This window comes from Panthera tigris, chromosome B3 (assembly GCF_018350195.1).
Source record: "Panthera tigris isolate Pti1 chromosome B3, P.tigris_Pti1_mat1.1, whole genome shotgun sequence".
NCBI classification, from domain to species: domain Eukaryota; kingdom Metazoa; phylum Chordata; class Mammalia; order Carnivora; family Felidae; genus Panthera; species Panthera tigris.
In genome coordinates this window covers 32951187-32967258 of record NC_056665.1, presented here as the reverse complement: position 1 = coordinate 32967258, position 16072 = coordinate 32951187, and the positions used below count along the sequence as shown (strand labels likewise).

General features: G+C 41.9%; 1 protein-coding gene across 6 annotated transcripts in view; it reads left to right on the top strand.

Moving 5' to 3' along the window:
* Positions 1 to 2531: 2531 nt before the first annotated feature.
* The window catches only part of NEO1 (neogenin 1), a 235704-nt gene continuing 222163 nt past the window's right edge, over positions 2532 to 16072 (top strand). For 3 of the 6 annotated variants that reach the window (XM_042988439.1, XM_042988436.1, XM_042988435.1), the window contains exon 1: positions 2533 to 2876. In XM_042988439.1, coding sequence (XP_042844373.1) covers positions 2750 to 2876 — 127 coding nt within the window. In that variant the 5' untranslated portion in view covers positions 2533 to 2749. Of the gene's footprint in view, positions 2877 to 16072 lie in introns of all 6 variants that reach the window. The other 3 variants (XM_042988437.1, XM_042988434.1, XM_042988438.1) reach the window with 2 other exon arrangements.

Below are 16072 nucleotides of genomic sequence, written 5' to 3'. Positions count from 1 at the left end.
AACTTTTGTATCAAAGTACACTTAGAAAAAATTTCACAGGAATATTCGGTCTAGTTATTTTTGGCCTGCACTTTGATAACTTATACTAACATACAATGGCCAGTCTGTTTTCTTTGCTCTAAAACTTTCTTTGTGCACTATTCCTTGAACACGAGCCTCATGTCTGACTTAGATGGAAAAAAGTGTTAATTTCACAAATGGTTTAATATCTCTCCGTAGATTAGTAGTTTAGACTACATAAAATATGTTGATTAGCAGTATAAACGTGGATTGAAGTATTAGCTGAAAATCTTGTTGGGAGGATGAAAGTGATAAGATTCCTAAGAAAATCTCTCAGAGGTGCCTTACTAAAGAGAAGTTAATGACTTCAAATGCTGATTTTTAAAGGGAATATCTATAATGTCAGTTACATTGAAACAAGATGAAGGATCTGAATTCAAGTGTGTGCTTGGGTTACTTGAACTTCCTCTTGAACCGATATAGAATCTGTAACTTTTTATTTGGGGCTCCATGTGTTAGTGGTTTATTAGAGTGGGTTTAACTAAAATTGTGATTTAATCACAAGTCAGAAATACATGATGTGAGTCACCCTCTTTTACAGAAAGTGCTTTAAACTTTTTGAGTTAACCCCCATGGACACGGGGGCGGTGGGGAGGCTGAGACATTAGTGACACAGTTCACAGAAGTCATACCTGAAAATCAGTCTGTTTATTAACCACAACTCATATTTCTTCAACTGGGGAGATAAATGTAAGCTTAATTTTAGAAGTCATATTATATATTTTATAGTTTTATGATTGAAAATTTTTCAGACTTGGAAAAGATATCTGAAAATTAACATTTGCAAGGCAATTTATAGTTTCCAAAGGGCTTTTTTCATTAATTATCTCAGAAAACTGAATAATGATGTGATTATTAAAGGTTAATTAAGCAAATACTTGTGAAGTAATTGGGAGGTAATCTATTTCCAATTTAACAGGTCAATCAGGGGTATTTGGAAAATATTTTGCTGGCTAACAACTCTAACCAAAACAAAAAGATATTTAAATTGTTTCCCTAGTGGAAAACAATAAGCGTGTCTGTTCTTTTAGGAGTTAATTGTTTCAAAGAACTGGGATGAGGGCTCCTAATTCCACCGTTTTGATGACCTAAGAGGTTTTACGAGGAGCCTGAGCTCTTCCCTCCTAATGTTAACGCAAGCCTTACGTTGCTTATTTTGGCACTTCAGAATAAAAGAAAATATCTGAAGAAAAATAATTACGCGAAGGCATGCAAAGATGTGGAAATCAAAGAATAAAGCCACCTTATGGCAAGCAACGTATTTTGGTTATTGACTACCCAGGGCAGTGAACAAAAATCCAAACCATATTAAGACGTGACTCTTCAAGCGAATAACCACACAAAGAGATTTTCTTAAATTTTCCATAGCAGTATTCCCATCAGCAGTGTAACTTACAAACTGCTTTTCCCCTAACTCTGGGGCTGCCTCACGATGACCAGGTGTTTAAAATCACATTCCTCTCGCTCCCGGTTTACCGGCTAAAGACGTGATTTCGATTCGAGAGAGCGAACTGCCCCGCAGAGGTATAGGTAAAAGGTTTGCTACAGCTGGAGCATTAGCCTTGGGCTCCCGCTCGGGCTGGAGGGGTGGACACCGGGCACCTTTGTCTGCGCCCTGCTTCCCTGGACCCGGGCCGAGCGGCGCGGGTGGGGGCGCGGGCCCCGGCCCTGTCCGGGGAAACGCGCGGCGAGGGCGGCCCGGCCTGGAAGCTGGAGGTCAGCAGCGGCGCGGTGGGCCCCCTCCCACGGGAGCCGCGCCAGGTCCCAGCAAGAGCCGGGCGGGATCGCTATTGTTTTTGGCGAGCACATAAATCCCCGCGCCGACCCTCTGTGCACCCAGGTTTCCTCCCGGAGGCCATTCGGTTTCCTCTGAGGCCCTATATAGAGGCCCTGGGCCCAGGCTGAGGAGAGAGAGGTGCACGCCCGCTCCGGCCTCCCGGACAAGTCTAGGCTCGGAGCGCGTCTCGCCCCAAGTCTCCGCAGCCCGAGGCGTCAGGGGAGGTGAGAGAGGGGGATTGCTCCCCGGGGCAAGGAGAAGGCGGCGGGGGCGCGCGGGGACGAGGGGCTGCGGCGTGCTGGCGGCCCCGGGGAGGAGGAGGATCCGCTTCTCCGGGGTTTCCCTGACGCCAGCAGCAGCGCCCGGCGCGCGCGCCCCGCGACAGTCCGCGGCTCCGGGCAGGGAAGGGGGAAGGGAGCGGGCCCGCCGCCGCGGCCGGCGAGGCGGCAGCCGGGATTGGAGCGGGGGCGGGCCGCTCGCGGAGCCGAGGGGGTGCGGGCGAGAGAGGCGCGCGCTTGCGCGTGCGCGGGTGTGCGCGCCCGGGGCCCCCGCCCCCCACCCCCGCCGCCCGCGGTCTCCGCCCCCCTCGCGCTGGTGTGTGGAGTCGGAGTCGGCGGCGGGTGGCGGCGCCTGGAACCTGGAGACCGACCCCCCCCCCACCCCCGGTCCGGAATGTACTGACTCCCCCTTCTCTGCTCTCCTCCCCTCTCCGCCCCCCTGCAGGAGGGAGGCGCCCCCGAGTCTCCCCTCCCGCGAGAGGGGCCGCGCAGGCCGGGCCGGGCGGAACAGCGGCGGCGGCGGCCGCGGGAGCCGAGCCTGCAACGAGGGACCGGCTGAAGCGCGCGGGAGGGAAGGAGGCGAGGGCTCCGCGGCGCTGGCGCCGCCGCCGCTGCCGCCGCTCGCGGGGCAGAGATGGCGGCGGAGCGGGGAGCCCGGCGACTCCTCGGCACCTCCTCCTTCTGGCTCTGCTGCCTGCTGCTGCTCGGGCGCCCGGCGCCCGCCGCGGCCGCCAGGAGCGGCTCCCCGCCGCAGTCACCAGGTAAGCGGGGGCGCGGGCCCTAGAGGAACGGGGTAGGGGCGGGGGCGCGGCACCCGCACCGGCGGCTGCGGTGTTTTTGTTTAGGATCCTGGAGGAAACGTGCAGGAACTTCTCTGCCGCGGCTCAGGTTGCCAAAGAGAAAGGGGGTCGCGCGGGGCGGAGAGTGAAGTAGGCGGGCGGGGGCGCCGCCGGGGGAGGGGCGGCCGCAGGGGCGCGTCGGGGGCTCCCGGGTCTAGTTCTGCGCTTTGTACCCGGAGGCAGGTTCACCCCTCGCCTCCCTCCCCTCCCCCAGGCTCATCCCACTTGTAAGAGTGGGACATTCTTGTGCTCACACAAGCACCAGTAGAGGCCACTACACACCTCATTAAATAAACAATCGCACGGCCAATTCATTAATTTTCAGGAAAGGAAGGGGGAGGGGGGGCTTGAACTCCCCATTGCCTGGCCAGGGATTTCCCAGCTGAAGTCCCAGGGAAGCGCTGGCTGATCTCGAGGGACTCCTCGTGCGAGGATTGTAGCCCCGAGGCTGCGGAAGAGAGGGTGTCAGAGGGGCACAATTGCCTCCTCACAACCCCTGTTGTTGACTTAACTATGAGGGCGCCTTGGAGAACCGCTCCAACTGATTATATCTGTTAGTGTTTCCGTTATGAGATGCCTCTTCTTTCCTGGGGGTTACGAGGATATTTACCGCCTGGTGATTGCTCTTAACCCAGGGAATTGTCTAAACACTGGATTTTAAGTACTTTATGTTTCCAAGTGGCAATATATATATTTAGCCTGAAAAGCCTTTTTCAGGTGTTATTTTTAAATATCATTGATTATTGAAATTACCTGCATCCCTGTTTATTTAAGGGAGCGAATGGACCAAACGCCAAGCCTGCCTGTAGACCTCACAGCATAATACGTTGAGAAGAAGCGGGACACACGCAGCAGTTGAAGGGCAAATTAGCATATAATCTGTTTAAATCGTTTGACCAAGGTGGTATATCACAAAACTTGACAAAACTCTCACCTACTAGTATGATATCTGAACTATTTGCATTTGAAAGTCATCTGATGGGGAAAGTGGCAGCTTCTAATCGCTGAACCTTTACTTGTTTTTCCTATTCATAGTGAATAGGGTTTAAAATCACGCTGCAAATGTAACTTTACTGATAAACTTTCTTTTGATTTTCTTGCAGAATATTATTAGCTCATGGCTTTTGTCAGTGTTAAAGAAAGCTTTAACTCTGAATACCAATGGGCATTATCTAAACAGCAGTATAAACAAGGGTTTTAGTATCAAACTTGCACATTCAGCCTGTACCTAGTTCAGAATACACATTTTGGGCCTGAACTGTAGGTAACTGATCCAACCTTTCTATTCTTGGGGATGGGCAAGTAACATGTAACTATTTTGGAAGACAAATTCCTTCTTGCTCTTAATTTATATGTAGTTCATATTATATATGTGTTAGGTAATTGGTGGAGTTTGTTTAGAATTTTGTCAGTAATTTTGAAAGTAAAGTGCTAATAATTCTATCAGGTTAATGAAAGTAATGTAAGCAGTCTGTTAGAAGTGGTTGAAATATCTATTTCAACATTGATTCAACTGATGAGCTTTTATTTTGTGCTGAGGAGGTGCAGGCATTGCTTAAAATGTGTGTCCTACCTTCCTGGAGCTTTGAGTCAGGTGAGTGGGTGGGAAGGATAGTCATTAAACTGCTGATTATGTAATTAAGTAATTGTGATTAACACTAGAAAGGAGAAGAAGAGTGTTTGAGAAAGTGTATTCTGCAGGGACCTAACCTATTGCGGTGTCAGAGTATCTGAGAAGTGAGATCTGAAGGGTGAGTAGGACTGGAGGCTGGGAGGCTCGCAACTAGTTAGTGATATAGTGGCAACTAGAACACAGATCTGATTCTTTTTTTTTTTTTTTCCTTCAGTGTTTATTTATTTATTTTTGAGAGAGAAAGAGCACAAGCAGAGGAGAGGCAGAGAGGGAGACACAGAATCCAAAGCAGATTCCAGGCTCTGAGCTGTTAGCACAGAGCCTGATGTGGGGCTCGAACTCAGGAACTGTGAGATCATGACTTGAGTTGAGTCTGATGCTTAAATGACTGAGCCACCCAGGCGCCCCAGGACACAGATCGGATTCTTGGTTCAGAGTGCTTTTCCCAAGCCACCTTGCCTCATTTCAAAAGTGAAAGGAATAACGGCAATAAGGAGGGGCTGGTCAGTTCTGTCATACGCTGTGGAGAGATCAAAGGAATTGAAAACTGAGTAAGTGGCAACTGAAAACAAGTGGTCAGTAAATCACATGTCATTTGTCAGTGGTTTTAATTTTTTTATTTTTGTAGAGGAGTAGACTCAGAAACCTTTTTGTAGGGGATTACAGTGAGTAGGTGGTAGGGGATGGAGGTATTTGGTAGGAAAAGGAGAAAATTATAGAGCGTGGGACAACAGGATAAATGGAGTGGCTTTCCAGTCTAGGGTACATGTTGAGGAGGACAGAGAAGGGGAGGAACTGGTGATAGAAAATGGTCAGCTGTGGTGGAGGGTTAAAAATGATTAGGCATTTAGGCACACTATTTTAGGAAGGAAGGAAGGGGAGATTTGATGGGTAGGGACCTAAGGAAAGACATCAGGGCAGAGCAGCCTGCCTGAGCAGTGCAAGTCTTCTCTAATCAGAGTGAGGGTTAAGGAACGGCCATTCCGTAGAATTGAGATGCAAGAATGGGGAAAGTTAGGAAGTCAGCTCAGGTAAAATCAGTTTGAATATAAAGTAGACTAGAACAGCTATTTCCACACTTTGTCCAGCAACTTTCTGTATGCCAAGAGCAGAATTCGTGAAGTTTTAATCCAGTATTGGTTGCTTATGAGTTAGTTGAAACACGTAGAAACCTTTTAAAAAAACTTTTATTAGGGTAGTCCAGTATTCCATTCCTTGGTCAGAATGCAAAGAAGTATTTGATGCAGTGCCACAATGGTGGTGAGGTTAGCCTTGACCTAGACATCAGAGGTTTTCTGTAGAGGTCCTGTAGCCTAATTGCTCACTTAAGGGAAGAATCCTCTTGTCAGCATCTTGCATAGATGACTCTGTATGCACTGTTTACTTGGTGATGTGATTCATTACCTCACAAGGTGGTCTATTCCTGTTTTGAATAACTTCTGTTAGTAAAACTTTGCTTTATGCAGTACATTTAACTTTAATTTTCACCCTTCCCACCCTTCTTGATTTTTTCCCCCCTTTTCTCTGGCCTTTTTTGACATCACCCTATCTCTAATTCATCCCTTACTTTTGTGATCAGTTGTTATTCAAGTTTTCTTTCTCTCCCTCATTAAATTTGGGTATCAAAGTTGATCTCATTCTGCTTGTCTTCACTTGCTACCTGTAAGCTAATGACTCTCCTAGACCACTTTTCTTTATGTACGACTCAGTAGCTTCACTGAACAGGCACCTGACATCATACGATACTGAAGGTAAAACTCATTTTTGTTCCTTTTCTCTCCTCCTTCCTTCATCCCCTTTCTCTAGACAATAACAAACCAGTTCGTGGCCCAGGGCTCTCACATTTTTGAATGATTGCATGGACCTGTCTTCCCGTGTTACCTGTCTTGGGCATCTCTGTTTGCCATTCACCTAAGTTGAGGTCTAGAAGTCATCCTGGACCCTCCCATGTCCCTCATTCCTATAGCCAATACTTCTATTTGATTTTTACCTCCTAGATCTTTCTTGAATCTGAATCTTTTCCTCATCATCTCCACTGAGACTAACAATAGTGGTCTTATAATTAATCTCTTTATCTCCACTGTTACCCTCCAGACATCTGTCCTCCAGCTGGAATGAGTTTTCTTATGTCCTTTTCTGAGCTTGCCACACTCCTACTTATAGCCTCTTATTAGTGTTCCACAGCTTGAGTGTTAGAGTCTAAACTCCTTGGCCTGGAGATTGTGAAGGCCCTTTGTGTTTTTTACCACAGGCCTCTCCCATCCCCCAGTTTAAAGCCTCGCCTGTTGGCACCTGTAATGTGTACCTGGTGTTCTGCCACCTCAGATTTACTGCAGGGCTTCATGTTCCCATGCCTTTGACATGCTGTCCTTTCTTCCTGTTAACGCCACTTCCTACCTTGTCTACTTCTGAAGTTCCTATTCATCATTCCGTGAATTTTTCTCTACCATCCCGCTGCCCAAAGAGAGGTAGAGTTCTCATTCTCTGTGTTCCCATGGCTTTTGAGTACTTTTTGTCTTGTGGTATTTTCTTGTCTCCTCCAGTAGTCTGAACCTCTTGAGGTTTGGGACTTCTCTTATTTACCTTTTGTGTAGCTAGTGTAGCATAAGCATCTGGCAGAGGAGGTAACCAGTAAATGTTTGTTGAATGAATGTTGAATTGCCTTTGTTTCTACCCCTTAGGGCCATATAGCACAACTGGTTTCTTTATATGATGGCCTTTCATGTGTCTAATCACAACATTTGTGTGTAAGAATGTCACTTTCCCCTCATTCTCCTTTCTTTTTTTTTTTTTTTTTGAAATTTTTTCAATGTTTATTTTTGAGACAGAGAGAGAGAGAGACAGAGTGCGACTGGGGGAGGGGCAGAGAGAGAGGGAGACATGGAATCCGAAGCAGGCTCTAGGCTCCAGGCTGTCAGCACAGAGCCGGATGTGGGGCTCGAACTCATGAACCGTGAAATCATGACCTGAGCTGAAGTTGGACACTTAACCATCTGAGCCACCCAGAAGCCCCTCCCCCGCTTCTCCTTTCTAAATTAATTGTCCTTTATTCCTCCAGCCACTCTTCACATTACCTAGTTTTCTGCCCCTTTGTGAGTTTGGTCATCCTCTTGATATGCTATGGTTTTAGCATTTATTACCTTTGTCATCTTTGGGAAGATCAGTGATTTTACTGAGTCTTCTGTAAATAGAGACTGATGCTTGCCTAACAGGATGAGGTATAAAAGAGTGTAGATTTCCAGGAGGAATGTTCAGAGGAGATAAGAAATGTGGCTATTCTTAGGAGACCGTATGAAAATTCGTATGTGATATGGGATAGAGAAAAAAGACTTAGGGTATGAGCAGAGGATTTAGGATATGACTCCTGGTTCCATGCTTTTTTGTATCTGATGGGGGCTATAGGGAGGCAAGAATAATACCTTGCTTATGTAACTGGATTCTCAGAAAAATGAAATGTAAAACTGCTTACAAACTGTAAAGTACTGTATCTTTGTGGGATGGTTTTAATATTTCTTTATGAACTTTTTAAAACGGTAATTCTGTTAAATTTTTGAAAGTGTAGATTTTTTTTCTGTTGGCTTAATTGATCATTGTTGGTTTCTTTAGAAGTTTTCTCTACATTAATAACAAATATTGGGATAATGTTAATCTCATTACATGTGGAGGCTTTGGGCTCTATTTAATAGTCTTTGCCCAAACATTGTATTTTATTAGTGATTTCTGTGTGGTTGGGAGGTATTTACCGTGTCATTGGTAGGTATTTTGGCTTCTAGGTAAAATCACATCAGTAACAGGAGAACAGAAGAAATGACCATAGATAAGATCAGATTGACCAGATTAGCTACTTGAGTTTAGGAAAAATCTAGTGTTTATGATTTTAAAACATTGACTTTGCCATGGAACACAAGCCAGTGAAAAATATTACAATATAGCCCAAATTTTGGATTCATTTAGAATGAAAAGAGTTTTTTGATTAAAATTTTTTGGATATAGAGACAAAGGTCATTTAGAACCACTGGTGTAATCTTGGTATATTTCTTTCTTGTTTCTGTTAATATGGCACATCGTTGTTACATTATAATCATAGTATATGTACAACTTTATATGTAGATGTTCTCCCTTAATGGTTATGCCAGCCAGGTTTTGGTTGCTACATTATCTTTAATTAATTAATATTTATTTTTAATTTTTGTTTATTTCTGAGAGGGCGTGAGTGTGGGAGGTGCAGAGAGAGAGTGGGGTGACAGAGGATCTGAAGAGGGCTTTGTGCTGATAGTAGAGAGCCCGCCGTGGGACTTAAACTCACCAACCGTGAGATCATGACCTGAGCTGAAGTCAGACCCTCAACTGACCGAGCCACTTAGGCTCCCCTTAAATAATTTTATTTTAAAAAATTTATTTTAAGAATAATTAAATATATGTTTGAAGTAAAACAACATAGAATTAAAGTATCACTTCTACCAACAAATCCCGTTTTTACCCATAAATAACCACTTTGAGTATTTTTTCTCCTTACATTTTTTTACATTTTTACATATTTTCTCCTTACATTTTTACATATTTTCTCCTTACATATGTATGTGTAGTTTTATTTTTTACACATAAGCAGTATCATACTATCTATTGCTTTCCAACTTCATTTTGTTAAATAAGTGTATTCATGTTTTAAGTTTATTTATTTTGAGAGAGAGAGGGAGAGAGCATGTGTGTGCACACGCATGATTGGGGGAGGGGCAGAGAGAGAGAATCCCAAGCAGGCTCCATGCTGTCAGCACAGAGCCTGATGTGGGGCTTGATCTCATGAAAGATGAAGTCATGACCTGAGCCAAAATCAAGAGTCAGATGCTTAACCGACTGAGCCATCCAGGTACCCTGATTTTTTTTTTTTTTTAACTTAACAATGTGTTGGAAATCTTTCCAGTATGTATAGATTTTCCTGTAACCCTTATTGAAAATGTCTGTATAATATTCCAGTGAATGAATATGACATTAATAGTGACCAATAAAAGTGATATTTATTGAACACTCACTGAACTATAGGCATTTTGCCAAACTCTTTTACATGCATTTGATTCTTTATGCCACTTTGTGAGGCAGACGGTAATATCCAGCCATTCTACAAATGTGAAGAAGTCGGCATTTGAATCCAGGTCTTTTCAGCTCCAAAGCTATGCTCTTTATGATACTGCATACCTCTGCTGGTATTCTCCTGTTATGGATGTCGAAGTTGTTTTTAGAATTGTGCTATAATAAAGAATGCTGTCATGGACATCTTCCTGCCTGTGGTCTTTCGTTTTATATTTTGGATCCCCACAAATGGGGTTATTGGTGAAAAGATAATTTTTGTGTGTATATGAGAGTCAAGGTTGCATTTTTTATAGAAGAGCAATGATATCATTAAGAATAATATCATTTACTAGGACTTGTACAACTTTTGCAAGACAGTTTCACCTCTGATTTGAACTTTGAGTACTTAAGTCCATTATTTTAAAATGCAGGTCCTATAGCTTTTCTGTTTCATCTGTTAACTGCAGGGGTTAATTACCAAATTAATAGGTAATCTCAAAGGTCCTTTCTACCTTCAAGTTTCTATAACTCTGAAGTCTATAAAATTGAGTGGTGGATATCTAAATGACCTCTATTTAGTTCTTGTGCTTGAACACTGATCATTTCTGTTCGTGGATGCAAAAATTAACCTTTTGTCATTCTTTAGAGGTCGTGTTATTGTACATTTTTTTTTCCTGGTATGAAGTTGGATATGATTGGAGAAATCTTTTAAGTTGCTTGTAAAGGATTGTGTGTGATTTTGTGTAAAAATGGATTTATTGATGATTTCAAGAAATGAAGATTTAAGTGTTAAGAAATTGTGAGATATTTTAAGTTGCAGTGTTACTTGCAACATTAGATGCTTATTCTTAGGCTTATAAGTGATACAAAGTAAATTGCCGAGGTTATAGATCTGACTGAAACCAGCCGATTTTGATTCCTCCTTTGGATTCCCTTATGTAAAGAAAGGGGAGAGAGAGGAATGGATGTTTTATATTGTAGACATTAGTACTTAAATTCTTCTTGAAAGGAGTTAGTAGTTGGCAATCTGAAAATCAGATGTGTGGTTTTTTTGCTTCTTAAAAAGAACCATGAAGGGGTGCATGGGTGGCTCAGTCGGTTAAGCCGACTTTGGGCTTAGGTCATGATCTTGCAGTTCATGGGTTCCAGCCCTGCATTGGGCTCTGTGCTGACAGCTCAGAGTATGGAGCCTGCTTCAGATTCTGTGTCTCTCTCTTTGCTCCTACCCTGCTTGCACTCTGTATCTCTCTCTCTTTCAAAAATAAATAAACATAAAAAAACTTTTAAAAATGAACCATGAAAATAAGCCCTTTAAAATATTTTATAGCAAGAATTTTTATTTTTTAAAGTTTGTTTATTTTGAGAGACAGCATGAGTTGGGGAGGGGCAGAGAGGGAGGGGGGAACAGAGAGAGAGAGAGAGAGAGAGAGAGAGAGAGAGAGAGAGAAAGAGAGAATCCCAAGTAGCACAGAGCCCGACGTGGGGCTTGAACCCACGAAACCATGAGATCATGACCTGAGCCGAAACCAAGAGTCAGATACATAACTGACTGAGCACCCAGGCACCCCTAGAACAAGAATTTTTAAATTTAATTTTCTAGTCAGACAGTTTTTCTGTAGCCAAAACTAAAAATTTAGGTAAATTTGGCTAGTTGCAAATATATTGATGGCTAATTATGCTCTGTAGAGATACTAAGGTGAATTGTACTAATGGTTTCTTTCCTTAGGAAGCCTTAGTCTAATAGCAGAGATAAGACATACTCAGAGATAATAGATAACTTAATTTGGAGGGAGAAAGTGTCATTACTGCTGTAGGTGGAAGTACAAATTCTGGAATCACTGTATTACTGTTAATCAAGTAATAGTGCTACTTTTCTCGTAATTTTGGTTCTATAGCATTAGAGTAGTCCTAATTTAGTTTTACCAAGTCGGTAGACTAGAATTCTCAGAGGGGGTTATTTTTCATTTCCTCTGAGTGTTATGGTTACTGGAATGTTTGAATATATGAGAATGCTAATAGTGAGCTGTCTGGGGGTGCAGCTACTTCCATGACCTCAGGAATCCCGAGATTGATTATACTGGTTTTCAGGATTTATTATTGGTCAGTAATAGCCAGTAAAACTTGGTGATAAGTCCTGGGCAAAGGGAATTTTTAACATGATACTACATGGAAATTGGATACAGAATATTTGTTTTTCAGCTGTAGAGTAAGTGAATTAAAGAAATCACTTAGGTATATTTATATTTATATACATATATACGTTATATGTTTATATACATACAGACCTTATATACATAAGGTATAGTTAAGTTGGTAGCATTATAATGTACAAATTTAGGGACAGAATAACAAATTATGTTTTACTGATAACCTTTTATTCATAGCATAACTTTTTTTTTTTTTAACGTTTATTTATTTTTGAGACAGAGAGAGACAGAGCATGAATGGGGGAGGGGCAGAGAGAGAGGGAGACACAGAATCGGAAACAGGCTCCAGGCTCTGAACCATCTGCCCAGAGCCTGACGCAGGGCTCAAACTCACGGACCGCGAGATCGTGACCTGAGCCGAAGCCGGACGCTTAACCGACTGAGCCACCCAGGCGCCCCCATAGCATAACTTTTAATGTAACATTAAAATTTTTGTAAAATTTAAGGAATTTTTTTGCTGGTTCTTGAATCTGTTACAAGTTTGAGGTGGGGTTATTGTGTTATTTTTTTAGTATTTTAATTTATTTTTTGAGAGAGCAGAGTATAAGCAGGGGAGGGGCGGAGAGAGAGGGACAGAGGCTCTGAAGCAGGCTCTGTGCTGACAGGCTGCTAGCAGTGAGCCTGATGTGGGGCTTGAACTCACGAACTGTGAGATCATGACCTGAGCCAAAGTCAGACACTCAACCAACTGAGCTACCCAGGCGCCCCAGGGTTATTGTGTTAAATTGATGTAGTGTTACCTTAAGTATCCAAGGGATTTTGGGTACGCTTCTTACGGCAATAACCCCTTTATTAATAATCTACCTCACCTACATAGAATTCAACCAATATGTACCCTTACCCCTAGAATATAACTGAAGATTAGGGAGTAAAAGAAATAATTTTCAAAGTCTGTGCAACGAAGTAGGTAAGTTTCTCAGAATCCCAAAGGTCCTTGTTTAGAGCCTATTTACCTTTAATTCACGTGCAGCTCTAACAGATTGTACTGTCTGATTTCTAATTCCATTGCTGATCAAAAGTGGGTAGAAGCTATCTTGGGAATGCCCCTTAACAACAGCAAGTTGTGTCCTTTGTAAGGAGGAAGATTCAAAATAAGATTATAAATAAGACCTCCCCTAAACAGAAATAATTGTCTCAGCTATGTTAGGGAAAGTTTCTTACCCTGTCACTGCTAATGGATTTTGCCTGCCCCTTGCTCTTTCTTTTCCCCTCATACTATAGGTAGTTGCTGACTGGGAGATATATCTTCCCTTAGAAATCTCTGGAGTCTGAAACAAACAAACAAACAAACAAAAAGAAAAAAGAAATTTCTGGAGTCTCATCTCATCTCAAACTAATATGGGCTGGGTTGACCCCCGAGGTGGGAGAACGAACAGGAAATGTGCATAGGAAGAGGTGAGGCGGCAGGGCAGGGTTCCTGCTCTGCTGGTCCCTGCCCCTCTGGCTGTGGAATTTATCCTTACTAGCAGCATCTCTAACCCTTGTTGCTAAAATATGTATTGAATATGTATATGAATTTTTAATTTTTATGTAAAATAAAAAGGGAAATCATACACTTCAACCTTTTCCCCAGGGATCATCACTCTTAATAGCTATGGACTTTCTGTTTTATATGTACAATTATCTGAACTATATAATATTTATATAATTAATATATAGATAAACTAACAAGTTGGGTTGTGCTGTGCATACTGTCTTCCAGCTTGCTTTAAGGACATCTTTCCGTGTGAGTACATATAAATTTATCACACCTGTTTTGATAGCCGTATGGTATTTTTATAGATTTTAAAAAATTTATTTAGCCAGTTTCATTTTGATGCTCCCCATTTTTTATTGTGAACATATTCAGTGAACTCATTTGTACAGATGTCTTTGTGCATATGTTCAAATGTATTATAGAATAAGTCTGTAGTTGTGACATTGTAGGGTAAAAGAGCACGTGTTAAAATGTTTGATAGTTATTTTCCAAATTTTTCTCCAAAAGACTGACTTATTCTCCTGTCAGCAGCAAGTGAGACAGTGCTTGTTTCCCCACACATTTGCCAGCATACTAGTTATTTTCAGACTTATTAGTCTTGCCAGTTCGATCGGTGAAGAAAGTATTATCTCTTTAAATTTTATATTTTGAAATCGTTAATGGGGACGCCTGGGTGTCTCAGTCGGTTAAGCATCCAGTTCTTGATTTTGGCTCAGGTCGTGATCTCACGGTTCCTGGGATTGAAACCTGTGTTGGGCTGTCAGTACAGCGCCTCCTTGGGATTCTCTCTCTCCCTTTCTCTCTGCCCCTCCCACTTTCTCTCTCAAAATAAATACATAAACTTAAAAAAATTGCTAATGGAGTTGAGCATCTTTTCAGATTTTTATTCATGATTTGTTTCTGAGAATTGTCTATTCAGGTTTTTTGTTCATATTCCTATATTATTTCTTGAATCATAGGTTCACTTATAAACATAAATTAAACAATACATAATTAAGAATGGGAACAATTTAAAATTTTATAATTGTTAAAACTCTCATGGTTGCTTGCAGTTTTCAACTTAATGAAGAAGTGAACTGAGAAACCAAGTCAGTCTGCTTATCTGACTTCTGCTGACCACTGCTCATGTTCACTTAATATGGTTTCGTAAGCTCTCAAACTATTCTATTTTGAAGGGAAATAAGTTAAATATTTTATTCATTGATTTGAGTGAAAAATAGGAATTGAAACAGATCCAATACCTCTTTTAAGACAGGACGAGCAATTTTGGTTCACAGTAAGTTCAGTTAATCAAATACTTGAATGTCAGTTTGGCTCAAGGTACTAAGTGGTTTCAAGTGGAAAATGGATTAAGAATGTAGCGGGAGAGACAAGTTCGAGGGACAGGGTATGATTTCCATTTTGGACACCTTGAGCCTGAGGTGCCAACAGAACATCTCTGTAAAGACATTACAGAATTAGGCTCCAGTGAGAAACATGACTAGACCCCTGGCTAGAAATGTAGGTTCAGGGGGCAACTGGGGATGGCTTAAGTTGGTTGAGCGTCCAACTTCAGCTCAGGTCATGAGCTCCTGGTTTGTGAGTTTGAGCCCCACATTGGGCTCTGTGCTGACAGTGAGGAGCCTGCTTGGGATTCTCTCTCTCTCACTCCTCCCTTCCCCCCTTCAAAATAGATAGATAAACTTAAAGAAATGTAGGTTCAGGAATTATATGGATAGAGCTTCAAGTCATGAGGCTAGATCATATCACTGAGGAAGGAAAAAGAAAACAGAGGGCAAAAAGACTTGAGCATAGTTGGGTGTCCAAAGGAAGGGAAATATTACCCTGTCTACAGAAGAAAAGGACCTAGAGTCAGAGATATGTAACATAATAAAGTTCATTTCACCTGTGGATATCTTATTCACAAACATCTGTATGACTAAATGGGACAGTGCAAAAGTAATATTGGTTCTTTTCCCTACTTGCATGGCATAGCCTGGGTTAGAGTGCTAGGCAAGGAGAGGGGAGGCTTCCAAACACCATTCTGAACAACTTTAAATAAAAAAAAAAATATATATATATATGTGTGTGTGTGTGTGTGTGTGTGTGTGTGTGTGTGTGTGTGTGTGTGTATGTTTATATGTATATATATTCACTTACCATCCTGCTGGACTGAGGTAAAAGGTGAATGAGTAAATATATGTATGTGCTTAGAACAGAACCTAGTTTATCTTGATCATTCATTAAATGTAAACCACTGTTATTGTTGTTTTTATTTTATAAACTGGATGGAGAGCCTAGCTAAAAATACGTGAAAATTAGATAGTGCTTATGTAATTTGTTCTATATTTTTACTTGATGGTCGTATATATAATTAGATTGTTAAATGAGGGTGCATATGTTGAGGACAAGGATTTGTTTAGTTTGGAGTATTTGGTTAAAATCTTAGAGGAGGTAGGACTTGACTTGGTTTTGAAGGCTTTTTAGATGGGTAAGTTTTTTTGGCAAGGGGGATGAAGTAAAGAGCAATAGGGGTCAAGGCAGAGTCAAGGCAAAATCAGTTGAAATGTTCTTGATCAGTAAACTATTTCTTGAAAGTTTCATTTTTTTTTTTTATTCTGAAGTTTATCATTTGTTATGAAGTGGAGAGGTGATTTCTCACCTGCTAAGAAGGTCCTAGGCCAGATAATCTTGTAAAGATTGTGATGCTAAAAAAGAAGCTGGAGACAGTGTTTATTGCAATTTAACACCTGAA